This window comes from Dendropsophus ebraccatus, chromosome 4, assembly GCF_027789765.1.
Source record: "Dendropsophus ebraccatus isolate aDenEbr1 chromosome 4, aDenEbr1.pat, whole genome shotgun sequence".
Lineage (NCBI taxonomy): Eukaryota > Metazoa > Chordata > Amphibia > Anura > Hylidae > Dendropsophus > Dendropsophus ebraccatus.
In genome coordinates, this window is record NC_091457.1 from 153,280,996 (window position 1) to 153,303,968 (window position 22,973).

Genomic DNA, 22,973 nt, shown 5'->3' on the forward strand with positions numbered 1-22,973 from the left:
TGGTGGTGTTTTTTCTTTACTTTTTTTATGGGTCATTGGAATTTTATCTTTTTTTTTAAAAAACAGCATGGTATGGCTATGTTCATACATTGTATTTTGCTCAGTATTTGTAGCCAAAAAGTGCGACTGAAAGGGCAAAATTATAATGGAAAGATTTGCACAGTTTCTGTGTTTTCAATCCACTCCTGGTTTAGGTTGAAAAAATACTGACCAAAAGACTGACGGAAATACTGTGTGTGTGAACATAGCCTATAGGTGTAGGGTTTTTTAAGGCAGTTTGTGCTGTTTTTTTTCTTCAATGTTTTTTCGCTGCTGAAATGAACACATGTAAATGTGCTTTGTATCCATTTGTTGGGTTTTTGTGAAAAAATAGCTGAATAATACTGCCCCCCCCCCCCCAAAAAAAAAAAAATGCACCGAAAAAGTAAAGAAAAATTGTTTGTAATGAACTGTATATTTCCATATTGACTTTCTGGTTACGTGTGCACAGATGCTCCCATATGCTTCTGTGTGAACACAACCAGAGGGCACATATCAGTGAGAAGGGTGGAGGTGGTTTGGGGCAGGGGGCAATATATGTGTAGCAATACATAGAAGGATGAGGCACCGCACTGGATTAGTGTAGAGCAGAGTGCAGAATAGCAGGGGTTAACAATTAACAAGTCTGAGTGGAATGATACCCTGGATTTACATTAATATGTAATGACGTGGATGGAATCAATAAGCTGTGATGTGTACACTGTATATGATATGACATATGGGAGCTAAATAGGAGTAATACAGGTAATTTGGGGGCCCCTTTGGCCTCCTGATTGCCCCTGTACAGTTATCAGCCATGTTCTCACAGATGTGACGGCTTATCAGGTTTATGTTTATCTTGAGATCTGTCAACTTTACAATTATCATGTGAAAAATACCACGATCCCATGAACTGTGTGCCCAAATAGTGTGACAGCAGCTCTATGTATGTGTGCATGTATGTATATATGTATGTGTGTGTAAGTATGTGTATGTATGTATGTATGTATGTATGTGTGTATGTATGTATATATGTATGTGTGTGTATGTGTGTATGTATATATGTATGTATGTATGCATGCGTGTATGTATGTATGTATATACAGTATGTATGTGTATGTATGTAAATTTATGTATGTATGTGTGTCTGTGTGTATTTATATATGTATGTATATGTGTGTAAGTGTATTTATGTAAATGTGTGTATGTATGTGTGTATTTATACAGTATACCAGTATGTATGTGTGTATGTATGTGTATATGTCTGTATGTAGGTATGTGTATGTGTGTATATGTATGTAAGTGTGTATGTATGTGTGTATATGTGTATGTATGTATGTATGTATGTATATATGTATCTATGAATGTATGTATGTGTGTGTATTTAGGTATGTATGTATGTGTGTGTGTATGTATGTATGTGTATATGTGTGTGTATGTATGTATATATGTGTGTGTGTATTTATGTATGTATGTATATATGTTTGAGTGTGTATTTATGTATGTGTGTATTTATGTATGTATGTATGTACAGTATGTATGTATGTATGTGTGTGTATGTATTTATTTATATATGTGTATATATGTATGTGTATGTATGAATGTCTGTATTTTTATATATATATATATATATATATATACATATATATGTATGTATGTGTGTATTTATGGATGTATGTATGAATGTGTTTGTCTGTATGTATGTATGTATGTATGTATGTGTGTATTTATGGATGTATGTTTGTGTGTATGTATGTGCATATGTGTTTATGTATTTGTATATGTATGTGTGTGTATGTATTTGTGTATTTATGTATCTATCACTATATACCAGTAGGCCATGATGTCACATAATGGTTGTTCTCAGGTTAGGGCAGACAGAGCCATTAGACCCTTCCCTACCATTAATCGGCTGTAGTCCTGGAGGGGCCGACCACTTACACATGTCACAGCCAGTGATATTCAGTCAATATGAGAATGTACTTAGTGTAGCTGAAACAAGCAGAGAGTTGCTGATACTAGCAGTAATGCTGCACAGATGGAAGTCTCACTGAGTATCGACTACGCTAACATACTTCTCTTATCATCATTTACCGTAATAACATAGGGAAACATTGCAGCTTGAGGAGAGGAAAGCAGGTTACATACAGATCTATGGGCAGATGTTTCATGGTGGAGTCAGTCCTTCCTTAATATTCACTACTGAGGTGTTTTCTCCAACAAATAGGAATGTGCAGAATGGTAGAACTAGTTAACATCATAGGAACAAGGTGTATCCCTTAGGTCAGGGGTAGGGAACCTTGGCACTCCAGCTGTTGCGAAACTACTCCCATTATGCTTGGACAGCCAACGCTAAAGCTAAAACTTTGGCTGTCCAGGCATGATGGGAGTTGTAGTTTCACAACAGCTGGAGAGCCGAGGTTCCCTTCCCCTGCCTTAGGGGAACCAAGTATGACCAATTTCACATGTACGACCCAAATATACGACCCAACGTGGTGTGAACACAACCTTATTGATTTTGCTTTGGGTAACACCTGCGCTATGATAGACCGCCTTATACTGTCTTCACAACGTCCACAAATATTATAAAAGGGTGCTGAAGATAAATACGGCCCCGCACCACGTCCCTGAGAACAATCCGGAGTTCTACCTTAAGTCACTGTCGCTTGAAGGGCAAAAGTCATTTGTCACCGACTGGCGGATTATAAAAAGAAGGTATGTTTTTGTTGGCCATGTGACATAAAGGAGCCACTTCGTAAAAGTAAACAGCACTAAAAACTTCGAAGGACAACTGGAAGGGATCCCTGTGCGTGTAAAGTTCAGGAGCACAACTACCGAGTGGAAGAAGCTCAGCGTGAGGAAGCGGCCCCTGTAAGCCAACTCCGGCAAACACTCACTTCAGGGTTTGCATTTACATTGTTTCATTTGGCTCAATGGAACGCGGAATCAAAATAAACAGGATAAAAAAGTTTAAAAAAAAAAAAAAACAGCAGAACGAGTTATTTTTATGAAAAGAAAAAAAAAGTTTTCAAAATGATGCGAAACTATAGACAACATTTCTGATATGTGACTGGGAAAAAAACTAGAAGTATTAACCTAATAATACAGGTAATATAGGTAATAATTCACTTTAAGACTTTAAGGAGATTTATCAAACATGGTGTAAAGTGAAACAGGCCCAGTTGCCCCTAGCAACCAATCAGATTCCACCTTTCATTCCTCACAGACTCTTTGGAAAATGAAAGGTGGAATCTGATTGGTTGCTAGGGGCAACTGAGCCAGTTTCCCTTTACACCATGTTTGATAAATCTCCCCGTATGTTCACTCACAGTATCATGTTAAGAATTTTTTAATCAAGCTAGCACCTGATAAAGAGGCCGGTCTGGCCTGGAAACGCGTTGTGCTGTACCCTTGGTTTATTGTTTTAGGGTGCGTTCACACCTACAGGATCTGCAGCAGATGCGCAGCAGATTTGATGGTGCAGATTTGATGCTGTGTTCAGTTATTTAAATGAAATCAGCTGCGCCTGTTGAACCTGTCTTTTATGAGGAGTGAAGTTCTGCTTCTGTCAACTACACATTGACTTTTTTGGCTGTTTGCCGGATGTTTTTTCATGGCCGAGTAACGTAATTTTAAAATAACAGAGTTGTTCGTCCGCGAGATGACGACGGTCCAAAAAAAAAAATCTGTCAAATGGGCAAAAAAAAATAATGTGCGGTTGTGGCCAAAAGGTGCAAATTTTTCCGTTACAGTTTTGGTAACGGTAACTGGTTTTGGCTAAACAAAACTGACCAAAATACTGTGTGTGAACATTGGCTTACAGCAGACTAGCACTAAAAAAGCAAAACTCGATGTAAGCTTGGACTACATTTTGGTAATGTTACCGATGGATTTTAACCATTCAGTGACAGCTGCGGTCAACAAGACTGTATACAGCTCAATGTATTTCTGTGGGTTGCAGCTGTCACTCAATAGTTATAAATCAGTCAGTAGCGCTACCCTTGGGTCTGTACACATTACTGTCATGGCTTCCTTTCCAACAGATACTAAAAACCTGATGGATCCTACAGATTTCTAACGGGGTCTACCATGTTTCGTTTGGGCTTCTGGTATCGTTGTAGAGTAGCCATGTACAACTTGCTGTTAAAGACTACTAGAACCTCCCTGGGAAGGATCATGGTGCAAATGTACACACAACCCTGGTTCGCACTGGTATTTCTGTATTACCAATCTATATTCAGGCTTTGTTCGCATACACCGTCAAAATGATGGCCGTTTTTATTGGATGGATATCATTCAACAACAGAAAACGACTGTTATTTGTATAATAACAGATGTTGGTTTTAAATAACGACTGTTATTTGTCATTAAAAAGATGTCCGTCCACAAAAAATGGCGATGGTGTGTGAACTTAGCCCTATACAGTTTTTTTTTTCAATTTCTGTTTTATGCACGTTACTTTTTTTTTTATATAATATGAAGCATGCTCCAACAGATTAAGGCCAAGTTCCCACTCTGTAAGACACTGGCCGTTCCATGATCCGGCCGGGTCATGGAAGGGCTGGTGTCTGAGAAGATCATCCCGACCGGCACTGCAGTACTGGCTTGATAATCTTCACTGCCGCTGAATTCGGATGCGCGCACATCCGTGCGTGCCTGCATCCAAGTTCCCCACTTCACACATTGGAGTGAGCATCCGGAGCCGCACGCTCCATTGTGTGAACTAACAGGGTTTTCTGCGGCCACTATTCACTGAATAGCAGCCGCAGAAAACTGACATGTCAGTTTCTTGCGGCGCTGCTAGGGATCCCGGCCAGAGAGTATACTATGTGCTTACACTCTGGCCAGGATTCCTTAGAATGCAGCACTACATAGGCTCCGTAGTAATCATGAAAAATTATTAACGAATCATTATTACAAAAGCTACGCAGTGGGAACATGGCCTTATACTGGTACTGTTTTAACTCATAGAAGTACAGTTCTTTACATATCTATTCAACAATAATTCAACAACAAAAAACCCTAAAAATAAATGGATGAAACACGGATAAAATACAGACCATTTATAGAAAGACATACAGATAGGTAAATCTGGAATTTAAATTGTGAGCCCAAATAGGGACAGGGATTGATGTGAGTGATAACGTGCTATGTAAAGTGCTGCGCAATCAGTTGGCGCTATTTACGTAACTATAATATAATAATAATAATTTATATCAAAGTACAAAACAGAAAAGGATACAATACAGAACCAAAAACTGAACATATAGTAACAATCCCTGCCCTGATGATAGATAGATATAGATATATAGATATATATACACACATATATATATATATATATATATATACACACACACACATATGTGTGTGTGTGTTTGTGTAGGACTTTTTGTTACTTTTTATGATTGTTTGAAACATTAGAAAAAAACAGTATTTCAATATATGATGAAAGTGAATGTATATGTTAATATATATATATATATATATATATATATATATATATATATATATCTCAACAGTAAAAATTCCATTTATAACAACAATTCACAACCTAAAAACCAAACTGTACACCTAACTATATAAACCAAACCAACTCCAAAAACAGCAAAGAGAATACCTAGTCCGGTTACATCGATGACATTGTAGCCTCCACCCCTAGTGTACAGTGAGCTATACACTGTGAATATTGCACCAATAACTATATCCATCACTCCTCCCATTCCCTATATGAGCCATGTACTAAATGTCTGTTCACAGGGCCTAAAAATAAGGGCTTTGCAGATCAGATCCCCTCCAGCCAGCGGCACTAAACCAGAGGCAGAGCGATAATGATAGACAGGTAGATTACCCTCCTAACACATTCGTGAGAATAACCAGCGTTACCTTGCGGTGACTCTAGCAGAGACATTGAGAGTTACAATGAGAAATGAGACCAGGATACAGCACACAATGTGTTATGTGCTGGCCATCAGCCTTACAATGTAATAACAGATGTCACGGGAAAATGGAAGCAGCACATGTTCAAAGCTTTGGCCTCAACAATTGTTCAGATTGTTTCCATTGTTTAATGAATTATTAATGAATAAAATCAATGTCATCTCTGTGAAAACAATTTAACTCCGGGTTTTTCTGCGGCTGGTTACTAATCCGCCAGACTGACGGCGGCTTCACCGAGGAGAATTAGTGAAAGACGGTAGACTTAGGAAGAGTAGGTTAAAAAGTTTGAAATAAATATAAATAAGGATTTTTATGGTAGGTACACTTCACCTGGGAGAGAAGCTATAATTGTTTTTATAGCTTCTCTCCCAGGTGAAGTGTACCTACCATCCAGAAAATGAATTTTAAATAATTATTTAGCATTTTATTGCGTGAAATAAGTATTTGATCACCAACCAACCAGCAAGGATTCTGTGTCTCAAAGATTTGTTATTTTCTCTATAAGAAGCTCCTCCTACTCTGTACTCAATACCTGGATTAATTGCACCTGTTACCTGTATAAAAAACATCTGTCCACACACTCAATCAATCTCACTCCAACCACTTGACCATGGGTAGGACCAAAGAGCCGTCTAAGGACACCATTGGACAAAATTGTAGACCTGTACAAGGCTGAGATGGCCTACAGGACAATAGGCAAGCAGCTTGGTGAAAAGGCAACAACTGTTAGGGCAATTATTAGAAAATGGAAGAAACACAAGATGACTGTCAATCTTCCATGGTCCTGGGCTCCATGTAAGATCTTGCCTCATGGGGTAAGGATGATTCTGAGAATGGTTAGGAATCAGCCCAGAACTGCAAGGGAGGACCTGGTCAATGACCTGAAGAGAGCTGGGAGCACAGTCTTAAAGATTACTGTCAGGAACACACTATGCCATCATGGATTAAAATCCTGCAGGGCCCCTGCTCACACCAGCATACCATTTTTAGTTTGCCAATGGCCATCTGGATGATCTAGAGGAGGCATGGGAACTGGTCTTGTGGTCAGATGAGACCAAAATAGAACTTTTTGGTATAATTTCCACTCCAGGAAGAAGAAGATGAGCAGAACCCCAAGAACACGGTCCCAACTGTGAAGCAAGGAGGGAATCATCATACTTTGGCGGTGCATTTGTGCAAAGAAGACAGGACGACTGCAGTGTATTGAAGGGAGGAGCGGCTCCATAAGAAGCATTTCAGGGTCCTGAAGTGGCCAAGCCAGTCTCCACACCTGGACCAAAATATTAAGTTCTGTTTTTCTATTGTATCAAATACTTATGCAATAAAATACATTGTTTTGTAAACAACAACATTACAGTCTTTGCCTATGCTCACACAACATTTTTTCAGCTCCGTTTAAAATTACGTCCGTCATTTTGAGTCTAAAATAACGGACGTCATTTAGCAGTCGGGCCTCCCCTTAGTGCAATGACGGGTGTTTGTACATTATTCTAGTTTGGGGTTACGTATTGGCCTTTGGATGCGGCTTAATTGAAAAGTCCATTAAATTTGTTAGTAAAAACGTAGAAAGAGTGGTGGAAAAAGAAAAACTGTGTGTGAACAACTAATAAAAAACGTCCACTGTTTGCAAAAGACGTCCGAAAATAATGATCATGTTCATTATTTTAACGTCCGCAGTAAAAACATCTGTTATTTAATGCATTGTGTGCATTGTACGTCCGTCTTCCCATTGACTTTAATGTATTGCCATTGAAGTCAGTTAAATCGCAGCAAAAAACGGACATTATTTTTACTATCAAAATCGTCCGCCTTTTCTGTATTTTTAAAGTTGTGTGAACATAGCCATCTTGTGACTGATTTATTAAAATGTAGCACTGCCATAGTGACTGTATCTAAGTAAAAAGTCGCAGAAAAAGTTGCAAAAAAGCAAAAACTGCTTAAGCGTACTCACCTAGTGCTGACCAGACGTAGGCCTGAACCTGTTTGTGCGACTTTTTAAAAAGCCGCAAATGATAAATTGGGCGCTAATCCCGGATTATACAAACTTTTTGGTGAATACTCAAGGGCAGATTTAAAAAAATAGCATCTAAAAAATATGCGGCTGGAGTACTGCGGCGTACTTTAATTAGGGTGTAATGTTTTTTAAGTGTTTTCCGATTGGCTATCATATAGGGGGGAAAAAGAAAAGTACAAATTGAAAAAAAAACTTATTTAGTGAAAAACACATAAAGGCTAGGTTCACACTGTGTTTTTGCAGTCCGTTTAATGTATCCGTTTTATAGACAAAAAACTGATACAATTGTGTGTCATCCGTATGGACCTGTTTTTCCATTATACAAGATCAAAACAGGTCAGTTTTTAATTTTTGTTTTTAAAGGGGTAGTTCAGCAAAAAAATATAAAATAAAACTAGTGCCAGAGAAGTCTTATTTGCTTCTATTAAAAAATCTCAAATCTCCCAGTACTTATCAGCTTCTGTATGTCCTGCAAGAAGTGGTCCAGTTTTTTTTCCAGTTTGGAGAGCAGGAGTCTGAGACAGTGCTCTCTGCTGCCACCTCTGTCCATGTCAGGAACTGTCCAGAGCAGGAAAGGTTTTCTATGGAGATTTGCTACTGCTCTGGACAGTTCCTGACATGGACAGAGGTGGCAGCAGAGAGCACTGTGTCAGACTGGAGAGAATACACAACTTCCTGCAGGATATACAGCAGCTGATAAGTACTGGACATTTCTTAATAGAAGTAAATTACGAATCTCTGGCACTTTCTGGCACCAGTTGATTTAGAAGAAAAAAAATAAGTGAACAACCCTTTTAACATACGTAAAAATAACGTTTTTCTGTACAAGTTATGATTTAAAAAACGATCCATTAAATGGACTGCAAAAAACGCAGTGTCAGCTTACCTGAATAGATTAATGAACGCCCTGTCCTATAGTGAGATTCTCGTTGCTGTCCACAGCAACCAATCACAGCTCAGCTTTGACTTCTCATATTGCTCTGGTAAAATGAAAGCTCAGCTGCGATTGGTTGCTATGGGCAACCACAAGAATCTTACTATAAGCGCTATTAATCTCATCTGGACTCATAGGGTTAAATTTATGGCGCTGCCTTACTGTTAGGTTCTCGTTGTTGCCCATAGCAACCAATCACAGCTCAGGTTTCATTTTACCAGAGCAATATGAGAAATAAAAGCTGAGCTGTGATTGGTTGCTATGGACAATGACGAGAATCTTACTATAAAACAGAGCAATAAATTTACCCCCATGGTTTGATACCTACTTTTCTTAGCCGATTTCAGGATACAGTTTGGTAGCCAATGGGAAAACACCTTATAAAAGGCCACCCCTTCAGTATGCAGCATTATGGACTGGTTGCTATAGGCAACAAAGGAATCTTGCTATAGCACAGCGCCATAAATCTCCCCCATAATGCTTTGCTATCACGCACAAACCACGTGTGAAGTGACACCCCCTACAGCAGAGATTGGGAACCTACAGCCTCCAGCTGTTTTATGACTACAATTCCCATCATGCCTGGACAGCTAAAGCTTTGGCAGTCCAGGCATGATGGGAATTGTAGTTTTGCAACAGCCGGAGGGCCGAAGGCTCCCCATTGTTGCGCTATGGTGAATAACCTGCCATGTATGGTCCAGGTCTATATGGTAATGCACGGGCCACAATATGGACCTATAGACACTCCCCGTGGGGCCTTTGCCTCGCATATTAGAGCGAACCATGTTGTATTTTCCCATAGATCCACGAGAGACAAGCCTTGTATGTAATATCACCTGTGTTTGTGTACAAGGCCTTACCGTGTAACCAAGTAACTAAGAGAATCCAAAAGCATCACCCTCAACTCTCCCGTCATGTCACATTCAGCCCACGCAGCGCGGCTCACACAGTGCAGATGTTCTTATTGCTGGATTACACATAATAAGAGTAAAAGCAATAACAACTGGAAAATATTGCAAACACTCAAAGTATAGGACTGGGGGGCCAAAAGCTGAAGTTAAACTTAAACCTAACTTGTTCCCTATATACAGGATAGGGGCCAAGTAAGAGATCACAAGGGGTCCGACCTTCGTATCCCCCCTCTCCTTGGTGATCTCCATATCGGCCCTTGGCTGTTTTGTTTTGAATACAGCCCAGAGTACTGCACGTGACCCACGTTTCTATTCATTCTCTATGGAGCTGCCGGAGAGAATGAATAGAATAGCAGAGATCATATGGAGATTGGACCCCCCCGCAATCTCTTAATTGACCCCTACACTGTGGATAGGGGACAAGTTAGTTTTAGGTTGGAATACCCCTTTAGGGTGTGTTCACACGTACAGGATCTGCAGCAGATTTGATGGCGCAGATTTGAAGCTGCAGATTCAAAGCAAATCAATTATAGGCCATCAAATCTGCTGCAGATCTGCTGAAGATCCTGTACGTGTGAACGCACCCTTAAAGGATTTTTGAGATTCTGTACACCTTCCAAGACCTGGCGCATGTACCCACTGTGCATTACCACTCATGTGTTTGCTGTGCACATGTATTGTATGCACCAGAAAAAAGTCAGATGTATATGGTATACGGTGAATCCTTAAAGTCATCAACACATGACAGATTCCAAAAGTGTCATTTTGGCCTCCATGTTTCTGCCATATTCCATTAAGCTGGATCCAACAGAAAAACAAAAAGAATTAGGAAAACAGCGCCACTTTTATCCTCAGTTTGGGTATGGTATTATACTGTAGCTAAGTTCCTGGGAAGTAAATGGAGCTTAGTTGTAATACCACAGACCACTGTAAGAGAGGTGTGGCGCTGTTCTTAGAAGAAAGCAGCTGTGTTTTCTGGATAACCCCTTGAAGTACACCAATTTGTCAAAATGTTTATTTAGAATTTTAGTGCAAAGTAGACCGACCAAGAAGTAAAGCAAGCCTAAAGATGGACCAATTGTATACAGTATAAGTGCTGCAAAACCTGTGGTTCTCCAGCTCTTGGAAAAACCACAACTCCCAGCATGCCCTGACAGCTATGGCTGTAACTGCTGCTGCTGCAGCTTCAGAAGTTGCATATAGACTGTTGCAAAACTACAATTCCCAGCATGCCCTGACAGCTATGGCTGTAACTGCTGCTTCAGAAGCAGAGTTCTGCATTCTATAGTTCTCTGACTATTGCAAAACTACAACTCCCAGCATGCCCTATCAGACTGTGGTTGAAACTATTGCTTCTAAAGCAGAGTTCTGCAACCTATGGATCTTATACGGTTGCAAAACTACAACTCCCAGCATTGCCTTGGTAGCCTTCAGCTGCAGCTTATGATGCTGAGGCAGAGTATCTCAATTTAAAGTTCTCTTGCTATTGCAAAACTACAACTCTCAGCATGCCCTGGCAGCTGGGGGTTGTAGTTTTGCAACAGCTGGAGAGCCACAGGTTGGAGAACACTGGCGTTGAATAAGTTTGCACCCTCTAAGAATCACACCGGGTTAGTAACTCTTCCACAATGTGACAGATAGATCCCATCGGTGCGCTGGATGGGGGCTGGTCGTGTCCCTGTCATGCGTGCAGTCAGCATAGTAAACTGAAGCCCCATTGTTACGTTAAGAAATCCTTAAAAATAACCCTTGCCCCTTTGAACGTTCCCTGCGATATGGAAACACTATCTGAGGAATATTCACGGCTATCTATTCATCCACTTCTATATTTATCCCTCCTTTTGTTCCTACTTGGCTCATATTACTGGAAGTGCTAAATATAAAGAGGAGCTGGGGGGGGGGGGGCAGAAGACTTTATTCATGATATTTCCTCTGTTTATGAGGCAAATCCAGATCCTCGCTCTCCGACTCTCTTTGGGGTTTGTTTAAAGGTAAAATGGTTTTAAATAGTGCAGAATGGTTTATTTCCCAGGACGGAGGGATGTGCCGCCCGTAAACACATTATACTTCAATCAGGACTTTATAAAGTCATCCTATCAGGTTACAGCTCTTAAAGGGAACCTGTCGCCGTATAGTTACACTTTCCAGATGGACAATACATTCAGAAAGAGATTTACTGGGGCGTCTTATACGCTACTCTTAAAGTGTCCCTGACATAAAAAAAAAAATTTGGCATGTCTCTGGTTTTGATGTGTCAGGGTCTGAGGCTATGTTCACACAACGTCGAAATGGTTAATTTCGGTCTGCTGGCGTCGTTCAAAAAAACGGCCATCATTTCAACGTTGTGTGAACATAGCCTTACTGTTCAGATCTCACCAGTCACTAGAATGAGCAGGTAGAAGCACACAGGTGATCGCTTCACTCCCCGGATCTCAGGAGACAGACTTCAACATGAAACGAATGGGGATCACAGCGAGCCGGGGAGTAAAACGCACAACCGTGTTCTTCCGCCATCTCAATTTTTGCCTACCATTTCTATGTTGTTGTTTTTTTGTATTTTATTTATGCATCATTATTTTCTGCCATTTTCCATGTCCTATACAAAAAATTGTGAAAAAATGAAAAAATAAAATAAAATAAAAATAAAATGCTACTCCTAGGTCATGCAGCATATTGTGAAAAAAAGTGATTTCCAAACACCAAAAGTATAAAAAATTGTAATGCAAGAAAAATTTAGCAAACATCTGACCACAGCGTTAAAAAAACACAAGCTAAGAGTGATGTCACAATTTATTTATTTATTTTTGCTTTTTTTAAACACCACTTTAGTTTTTTTTAATGTAGATTTTAATCCAGCAGGAAGGAGAAGTTTAAGTCTAAGGGGGGCATTTATTAAGGAGTCTATGGGTTCATTTACACAGAAAGATTATCTGACAGATTAGCTGCCAAAGATTTGAAGCCAAAGCCAGAAACAGACTCTAAACAGAGATCAGGTCATAAAGGAAAACTTTCTCCTCTTTTCAAATCCATTCCTGGCTTTGGCTTCAAATCTTTGGCAGATAATCTGTAAATGGACCCTAATGTGTGCAACAATTCTAATGGGGATTGGTGTGTATTTTGTTCCAATATCTTGTGACTGATTCAATAAAATGTAGCACTGCCATTGTAAATGTATCTAAGTAAAAAGTCGCAAAAATGCAAACATTGCGCAATTATATTCGCCTTGTACTGACCAGACGTAAGCCTGCACCCGTTTGTGCGACTTTTTAAAAAGTCGCAAAATCCCGGATTATGTGAACTTTTGGGTGAATACTCAAAACAGGCAGATTAAAAAAAAGTTGCATCTAAAAAATATTCGCCTGTCGAATACTGGTTCATAAATAGAACTTAGATCAAAAATGGGTGAAAAATGCAATTATTCACCAAAAATTAGGCACAAAGCCCTTGATAAATTTCCCTCCTTTTATTTCCCATTCATTTTAAATTCACTGCTAGCTATGGGCTACAAAAAAAAAAAAAACCTGCATGAAAAACTGTAGTGGTGTATAAAAAAAAAAAAAAAAAAGCTGTGTGTGAACTCCTCCCTAATCGATAAGACTGAGCTATGCCTTCAGAATAGGGTCCTCCTCATACCCACTGAGGGGGCCGTACTGCTCTGCAGGTTACAATGTGATGGAGAAAAATGACCAAGCACCCATTTTTTTTTCTATGTAAACCTTTATAATAAATATAAATGCCAGTAAATAAAGTAATTCAACAATAAAAAACCTTCCCCCAGTATATATAGGCTCCTGTTTCACCCTGCTCCCTCCTCTTCAGCCCTTTATAAGCTATAACCTTTTTCTTCTCTTTGTAAAAATGACAATAAGAATAAATAGAAGGAGAATGAACTTTTGGACTTCGGACCGATGTTTCCTCCAAGTTAACAATACATAGATATAATTGGCGTCCTATACATAGATATCCTGGGAGCAGCGTACATCTACACTGTGACCACCTTATATAACACAGGGAGAACTCTACTCCGCCCAGTTCTAGTTTACAGTCCCATACATCACCTAGGGACTGGATGGGGACTGATTCTCATAGAAGAGACCCATTGGTGTACGACAGCTTATTCCCAGGCACAAAGTATGCAAATCAGCTCCCAAAATTAGGATGTGAACTGAGGCGTCATTGATCTGTTGTGATCAGTTTCACTAGTCTAATGTTCTGTTCTCTTTTGTTCCCTTACCTTCATATCCCAATAACCTATAAAGGGTCTAGCAGGTGTTACACCTGGCCTGAGAAGAATTAATCAAAGTGTGAACAGATCCTTAAACTGGACATAGATTAACCAATAACTATCCTTCCTGACCACCTTCCATTCATATGCTCAGCTTATCCGACATCTCTTTTTATTAAAATCCCCATACACCTCCATGCTTGACTTGTCCCCCTGACCACCCCATATACATACATGCTTGCTTCACCCAATATCTATATTTAATGAGCTTTCCATACACCGGCATGCTTATTTCGACCATATGTGCATGTGCTGGAGGTGGCTAATCTTCTCTGAGAACAATCTGCTCTAGGGGAAAAGTCACATTAGATCCGGGGTGTTAAACTCAGGCCCCCAAGCTCTAGCAAAACTTCAACTCCCATCATGTCTGGACAGCCAAAGCTTTAGCTTTGGCTGTCCAGGCATGATGGGAATTGTAGTTTTGCAACAGCTGGAGAGCTTGAGTTTTACACCTATGCATTAGATGGTTGGCCGGTCCCAAAGATAACTAATTTACCCTACTGAAAAGCTGTCTGAAGCCGCCATGTCTAACTGGATTGGCCAACCATCTAATGGGTATTAAGCCTATCATTGCCAGCTTATGGAGCGCCATAGGTTGTAGCTGGGAGTTGTAACGTAACAGCTGGAGAACCAGATTTTGGGGTCAAAGATCTAACCAATCTAGGGGGTCCCCTCTACAACAAGTATACGCCTTCTTTACGTAATTATTTCCATATTTATCTCCAATATGGATTGAAGCCTTTCTATTTTACAATTAGAGTACAGGGACTGTATATCTGCCCAGGGACACGTAGAGACTAATAGAAATCCCATCACCCAAACAAAAACAAATGGAAAAACATCTTGAAAACGCATATGAATGAATACATGCCCTCCTATTGTGTTCACCAGCGCATGCTCCCATCAGTCTAGCCCCCAGCCCTGCTGATCTTCCTTTCATCGGGAACATAGGAGAACTCAATGCTCATTAACCACTGACAGTAGGGGGGGTCAAAAAGAAGGGGGGGAAGGCAGCGAGCAGTCACATGATCCTTCCCTACATATGCCATACATACAGAGACAGGTTAAATAAGTGTTGAAATAAGTTGCTTTGCCTTTAGCAATGTTCAGTCATGACAAGGAGCTGGAAAGTGATTACCGAGTCTGGCGGGGAGGTTGTACAATTCAGTTGCCCGTACAATAGGCCCACTGCTGTGTCTGCGATCAGTAATTGAAAGAACAGACCCGTGCGTTGCTTTCATCAAGACGGTTAAAGACGTTTCCTGCTTTTATAAGACAGAAAAAAAAAATCCCGAGACACTTCTCGCTCCCTAATTATATGTGACTTGTTAGCCTAAATAATTAAACATCCTTTCAGCACCGACGTGGAAAATCTTGACCCCGTGGGTCAGCCGTGAGTCTTTTCAGTAACTCCGGTGAGTGAACTCTACAAGACCGTACCAAGTGCAAATATAGCAATTACTGAAAGTGAATCAATTGGACTCTTTGATCTACTTCATGTCGGCAAACGCCCTATCTCTCACCCCATAAGCGTGGCAAATGTACCCAATAACTACTGCAAAAGATATCGACTATACGGAGTTACTCAAGTGGTTCCTCCAATATATCTGATAATTCTTTTATTCGTAAATCGTATTGAAGGGTTTCTTTACGTCGGAAATTGCCATACACCACCATTTTCAGGATCCTAATTTCTTGGTCATGCTGGAGAGTGGATACAAAGAGCATCTCTAGCTGTGGAGGACCTGACCTGTCCCACCTTACACAAACATATAGTAATACTTGATTTCTCCTGTGGGGGCGCTGCAGGGAAGCTTATCATTTACTGCCAGGTCTCCCTATCACTTTGAGATCTACCTATTGTTTAGAAACACTTATACCAAGTAGTGATTGTTCAAACAGAGAAATTCCAAGTAACATCAGAAGAAGTTGTAGTCTTACCTTTAACTCTCTGAAGAATATGCTACTCCTCGCCCATTCAACAATAGAAAACAATGTCTGATCGGCCATTTTGCACATGAGTCCAAAAGTGTTGAGTTTATCGTGTTTGCTCCTGTTGGCCTGCTCCTGTTGTAAATAGGACATGATCTTGCTTTGGACTTGGGGCTCGTCGGGCTCACATTTCAAGAGTTCCAATATAAGGTGTGGGATATTGGAAGGGGAACTGGACTGGTAGCTGTCCATGTAAGAGTATCCCATGATAGACTCTGGAGAACTTGTATAAGGGTCCGGGTACTCCGATTTGATAGCGCGGCTGGGGAAATGGCCATAGGCCTGGTAACCTTGCAGGCTGCCGTGAGGTGGCATGGCCATGCTGATGGGCGACGTCACGAAGGGGCTTCTGTCATAGTCTGTTGGAGGAAGGGCGGCATGGTTTAGAGGTAGACCCTTGGATGCCGAGTGGATATTTTGGATAGCTGAAGAAATGGTCAAGTCTGTGGGAATGGCTTGGATGACTTGACTCATGGCTTCTAATTTGAGTCCATTGGCTCGGATTAAAGCTTTTTTCTGTTGTTTGAGAGCACGGTCCCGTTTGTACATTGGCCCAAATTTGTTTCTCCCTCCGCGCATTCGGTCGGCCCTCACCGCTGTGGAACAAAGAAAGGCTAAGTTAGAATTATATCATATTTCCATGGCATTAAGGCCAGCTTCAGATAAGCCTAATGAGAACTTGTCTATGTCCTGTCCCACCTAGGGGTGTAATGACCTGCACTGAGGGCATCATAACTATTTGGAATGCTTTCAGTTCGGGTCATTAAATGTCCAGACATGTCCATATTATGCTTGTCTGAAACAGTCAACAGCTGTTCATCTGGATTAACATTTGGACACTCAGCTTGGCTGAGCATTTACATGTTTCCAGTGGGAAGAGTAGGGAAAACCACTGGTAGACTCCTCTTAAGAAAACAAATTCAGCATGCCCATTCTTTTCTTCCCCGACCTCTATTGGAGAGGAGTTGGTAAGCACCCATACACATTTGGAAGGTAATATGGTTGCATTTATATCTGTATTATGCCCATACCTAGTGACATTAACTCACCCCATTTTTATGTTGTCAGGTCCCTAGACCTGAGATGGGGCCAGGACTAGCAGCAATAATATAGAGGCAAAATGTGACCATATTACGCTCATGTTAAACCAGCCTAATACAAGCAGCTAATCCTAGTGGAAGGTTCAGGCGACTTTTAGCAAAAGCCTTAAGGAGAATAAGGGTATGTACACACTACAGAAATCACACGGATAACTTGTCGCGGATTCCACCATTCATCCTTGTGTGCTCTCGCTTCACTCTCAGCCCGTAACATAGACTCCATTCTATGGTCAGGCAGATTCCGCCATCCGCCTGAAAAATGAACCTGTCCGTTCTTTGGGCCGACCATAGAATTGAGTCTATGGGACCAGCGGAAATTCAAGTGGGAGCGAATGATGGAATCCACGGCACATTATCCGGGTGATTTCCAAAGTGGAACTGTGGTCATTCAATTGTTTAGTCTCTGGTACCCTTATGCCAACACTGTTTTTTAGTTTGATGCTATGGTAACCCCCCCCCCCCCCCTTCTGGACTGGTTGAAATTTTACTACTTCGTTGCCAAGAGCCAGACAAATGGGTGCAAACCAAACTTTATTTTAAGGGGTGCGAATGCTCAGTGGGGGGTCTGATTCATGGCACCTCAGCCTCATATTCCCACCCCCTGAGCTTCAGAATCACACATCCCTCAGCTTGATTCATACCTCCCAAGCCTCATAATCACCCCCAATCCTGATTTATGCTCTCACAGCTGCATCTTCCCCTCGAGCCATATAATCCCACACCCCCTTAGTGTGATTTACACCCCCTCAGGCTCATATTCATTCAGCCCTGAGCCTGATTGATGCCCTCTCAGTCTCACAATCACCCCCAATCCTGATTCATGCTCCCTCAGCCTTATATCCACCCCCCAACCTCACGAGCCTGTCATATTAAAAATAGAGTTCCCACCTACCTGACTATTCATGAAAAAGTAGAAATCTAGAATGTAGAAAGTAGAAACCCAAATATAAGAAAACCTAGATTTTGGGAACAGGGGGCACAACAATAAACTGAAAACAGGGTTAGAATCTGGGTACCCAGGGCTACAAAATAATAATAATAATTTTTTTAACTGATAGTAGTTACTAGCGACCAAATTTTTAATAAAAAAAAATGCAAATATCCGTACTACTGGCTTAGGATGTAACGTCATAACTGCTTTCTATACATATTATATAGTTACTAAATTGCCCTTTTCCTTCCTATCTATGGATTTTCCGTCGCTTTCTCCTTTGTGCCGCTGACTCTTTCCTACCAGGACCCCCACATAATAGTGTCAGCTTGTTACTTTTCTTAAAGCAGAAAGGAAAATTTGATTTTATTTTTTCCCCCCGAAAAAGCTTCTGAAAAGCAAAGTCTTCACTTTTAGGAATAATTAAGAAGAAATGTGGTTCAGCCGCAGCCAGGGGGGGGATTTTAATGGGGTTTGTCACAGCGGTACGTTTCATTGTGGTGCAAGTTTAATGGGATAGCGAGTGACACTGACTGCGCCTACCTTGGCCACTGGCTCTTATGCAAAGGAGTGATTACGCCGCCATTAAAAATGCATGGAGATCTCAGATACTCGTCTGGTATAAAGACTTCTGCAATTAATGAATCTCAGTAATTTATAGGCTGCAATTTAGGTTTAATAGGGCTATTAGTAAAGTACACACCGTGGTGCCGTTACAAGGAGAGTGACTTATAGCAGACGGCAGCTCAAAAACAGACAAAGTATACGAACATGTCACAAACCCCAGGCCGTACGCATAGACCTGACATCAGGAAAGGGATTTTTATTTCCACTATGTATCTATTTTTTTTTTTTTTTTTTTTAAACAATTCCGAAATTCCTTCAATAATTAGACACAGAGATTTTTTAAACTTTTTTTCTTCTTTTTGCAAAAAGTAAAGTTCCAGTGGAAGAAAAGAAAAGAAAAAAAAAAAAGTCGGGCGCTCTCACGTTTCCCTGTCTGCCACGTTTATTTTTCTTTTCAGCCTTTCTATATACTATACTTTCCACATCTGGAAACCTATAAAAATGTCTATATATATATATATATATATATATATATATATATATATATATAAATATATATATAAATATATATATATATATTATTATTATTATTATATTTTTTTCTTCTTTTTTTTTTTAGTGCAAAAAAAAAAAAAAAGTTTGACGTCCCAAATGAACAGATCGGTTGCAGGGTGATAATCAGAAAAAGTATTTGTGGTTGCTCGACCTGAGCGACCTTTCTTTCGAAAGCTTCTCTTGCCAAATGAATTGCCGTCATCAATGGTAGAAAGGTAGGGGGAAAAAAAACAATATTCTCCTTTCAGCGATGTTTTTACGGCAGGAATCCAAGCCTGAGATGTATTCTGCGTTCAGAGTCTATTTTGGTCTGTTTTTTTATCAGTATTTTTAGCCAAAACCAGGATACAAACTATAATAAAAATTCTGCATTCTGAACCCCACGCAAAATTCTGACCAAAATATGTGACTTTAAAGTTGGGTTCACGCTACCCAAAAAGGACGTGTTTTTATATCCATATTATAGCTATAATTTCTGGCTTGAATGCAGGCTTACAGGCGGCCATCAGACCTGAAGTCAGGCAAACATTTGCAGTGTCTCCACACTTCGTTATGATGGACTCGCCTTAAGGGTGCGTTCACACGTACAGCAGATTTTATGGCGCACATTTGAATCTGCAGCAGATCCGCAGCAGATATAATAGCGCAGATTAGAATGCTTTGAATCTGCAACTTCAAATCTGTTGCAGATCTGCTGTACGATCCTGCACGTGTGACGCACCCTAAGTGGGATTAGTGTCCCTTTGACCCCCATAGATAAAAATAAATCTGCATTAGGCTAGTCAATTCAAAGAAAAAGAGAAAAAAAAAGAGACATTTTCTCCCAAAAACAGTGCCACCCCTGTTCTCAGGTTGTGTGCGGTATTACAATTCAGCTCCATTCACATCAATGCAACTGAGCTGCAAAATCCCACACCCAACCTGAGGAAAGAGAGGTGATGTTTTTGTAAACCTGGATAACCTCTTAAAAGATAAAGTGTAAAAATTAGAAGGACTGAATAATGATCATTGGACAGGGAACTGGTTATGTAAATAAGGCTGCCGTCAGTGTTTATAGAAAATTTACGCTTTTTTTGCTTTTTTTCCCTGCAATTTTTTTTAATGTTAGCTAGAAGTCAATAACTAAGTATAAAATGCTATAGCTGAGCTTTGGAATTTCAAAGTACTGCAGAACATGTAGATGGTATTGAAATAAAATTATTATTATTATTATTATTATTATTATTACGATTATTATTATTATATAGTTTGTTGCATTTTTTTTATTATTAAGAATCTTTTGGGTCAGTAGAGTTTTTTTTTCAATATGCAGGATGCTCTAGGTGTAGAATTTTTTTTTTCACCGATAAACTTTCGTTATTTTTTTTTTCTCTGTTCAAAAGAAATTCCACACCTGCTGTAATTTTTGTAGATATTAATAAATCACATGATTAATAAATTACATGACATTCCACAAAGAAAAAAATACATGCACTAAAACTCACCCTTGAAAAATAAAGAATCAATAAAAAATTTTTTTTTCAAAAACAGCACAAAGAGTCTATGAGGAGTTTCACGCACATCATTCTTTATAAATAGACCACAACAGTTTTTCATGCACTTTGTTGCACCAAGAGGAATGACTAATATAAAGTAAGGACTTATACTTCTACTTTCTGCTCGAATTAATTATGACTATGGCTTTTAAAAAGATACGGCCGTTTTTTGGTGGCAAAATGATGGCCGTCAAGAAAATTTAAAAAAAGCAGAAAAACGGCATTGTGTGAACATAGCCTGGCAGTGTGTTAAACAAATCTTTGCTTATGAACAGGCTCTCACCCTACTTAGCATCACTGTCGTGTTAGCCCTCCAATTTCCTTATACAATTCCTCAGCCCAAACTAGGAATGGTGGCCACTCGGGAGCCCGCAGGAAAACTGATGCTTATGTTTTCTCAGGTGGAAGAAGCTCAGGAATTCTAAAATGTAATTTTCTGACAAGAAGCTCCACCCTGGACTAACATCGTCTATATAACCATCAACTATTATATTAAAGGCTAGGGATATTTTGAAGTGCTTAACATTTTATAATTGCTGTTTACTTATTATGGTGTATTATGTTCTCAAAGGTCTTCATAAGAAATTTTGCTTAGTTTCTCCTCTGTAGCCTGCTCTGTTCCATTCACAATGAAATCTGATGGCTCGGTCTCTAGGCCTTATCTCTGATTTTACTGAATGATCTTAAATCAGCTTGTTCAGAAAAGAATAGATAAGAGCTGGAGACCAGGTTCCCATAGATCTCACTTTTAAGAAGAAAGAACAGCTTATACTATGTCTGACAACATGGAGGCTGCAGAAGAGAAACTAAGCAACATAAAAATACCTTTGCAGAAAATGTGTTCATACCATAGTAAGTACAATGCAGTAATAACACACAATGTGTTTAAAGGTGTCCATAGCTTTAAAGGACATAGTATATGTTTTATTTTGTTTTTTTCTACAAATTTATTACTACATAGAAACTGTAGACTTATTAGACTGAAAACTTCTGATGAAACACATACGTGTGAAGGAGGCCTCTGTTCACATTTGCATTATGTTCCGTTGCAGGAGCAGCAAACTGAAAGCGATGGAATGGGGGAACCATCATATTGACCGACACCGATGGACTTCACTGATCAGGTCGTGTTTTGGTGTCACTTGTCCTGAGACTAGAATAGTGCTGCATGATGTGCTATTCCTCATGGCAAATATAATTAGAACTGCCAATGGTGCCTCCAATGCGAATGGGAGGACAACAAAGATCACGTCACATCAGGTAACCTGACAGCTTTTTTTTTTTTTCTATGTTGATAGGCTATGTTCACACTTAGTATTTTGGTCAGTCTTTTTTTCAACCAAGTGGGTTGAAAACATAAAACTGTACAAATCTTTCTATTATAATTTTGCTCCAGATTTTTGGTAGAAAAAAAGGAATGACCAAAATAATGAAGGAAATACTGTGTATAAACATAGCTGAAAATAATTATAATAAAAAAGAACTGTAAGGGCCCTATTCCACGGGACGAATATCGTTCGCATAATCGTTAATGATAAACGATCCAAACGTCCGCTATTACGAAAAACCTGAAATCGTTCACCCATTCACATGGAAAGATAATTGTTACTTATGATCGTTCTTGCGGTCGCGTTGTTGTCGCTATTGTGTTCGTCACTACTGCGAACGACCGAACGACTTCTTATTCAATGCGAACGATTTGCAAACGAGCAACGATAAAAATAGGTCCAGATCTCATTAAACGATCAACGATTTCTCGTTCGGACGTTAGTCGTTAACTGCTATTCAAACGAACGATTATCGTTTAGATTCGAACAATTTAACGATAATCTGAACGATAATTCCGGTGGAATAGGGCCCTAAGAAATAGGGCTGATAGTACAGCTGTAACTGAGCCTCACTAAATTTAACCCCTTAAAGGCAGGTTACTACTTGTGCAGATCCCTCTTGTCCTAAAGGGATATTCCCCCCCATTCCCTCCGTTCTGACATCGGGCATGGAAAGATGTATATGCAGTGTCGGACTGGGGTATCTGGGGCCCACCAGAGGAAATGATCCTGGGGGCCCACCAATGAAGAACCAGTGAGAAACAACATGTCAGTCAGTGTTACTTCAGGTTCTGAGCTGTGGGCCCACCGGAGGATCCTCCGGTTCTCCGGTGGGCCAGTCCGTCACTGTGTACATGAATGCT

At 39.9% G+C, this 22,973-nt stretch overlaps 1 protein-coding gene across 4 annotated transcripts in view; it reads right to left on the bottom strand.

The window, feature by feature from the left end:
• The window catches only part of NR5A2 (nuclear receptor subfamily 5 group A member 2), a 103,273-nt gene that overhangs the window by 49,217 nt on the left and 31,083 nt on the right, over positions 1–22,973 (bottom strand). For all 4 annotated transcript variants that reach the window (XM_069967493.1, XM_069967494.1, XM_069967492.1 and 1 more), the window contains exon 4: positions 16,044–16,690. In XM_069967493.1, the coding sequence (XP_069823594.1) occupies positions 16,044–16,690 (647 nt within the window). The remainder of the gene's footprint in view (positions 1–16,043; positions 16,691–22,973) is intronic.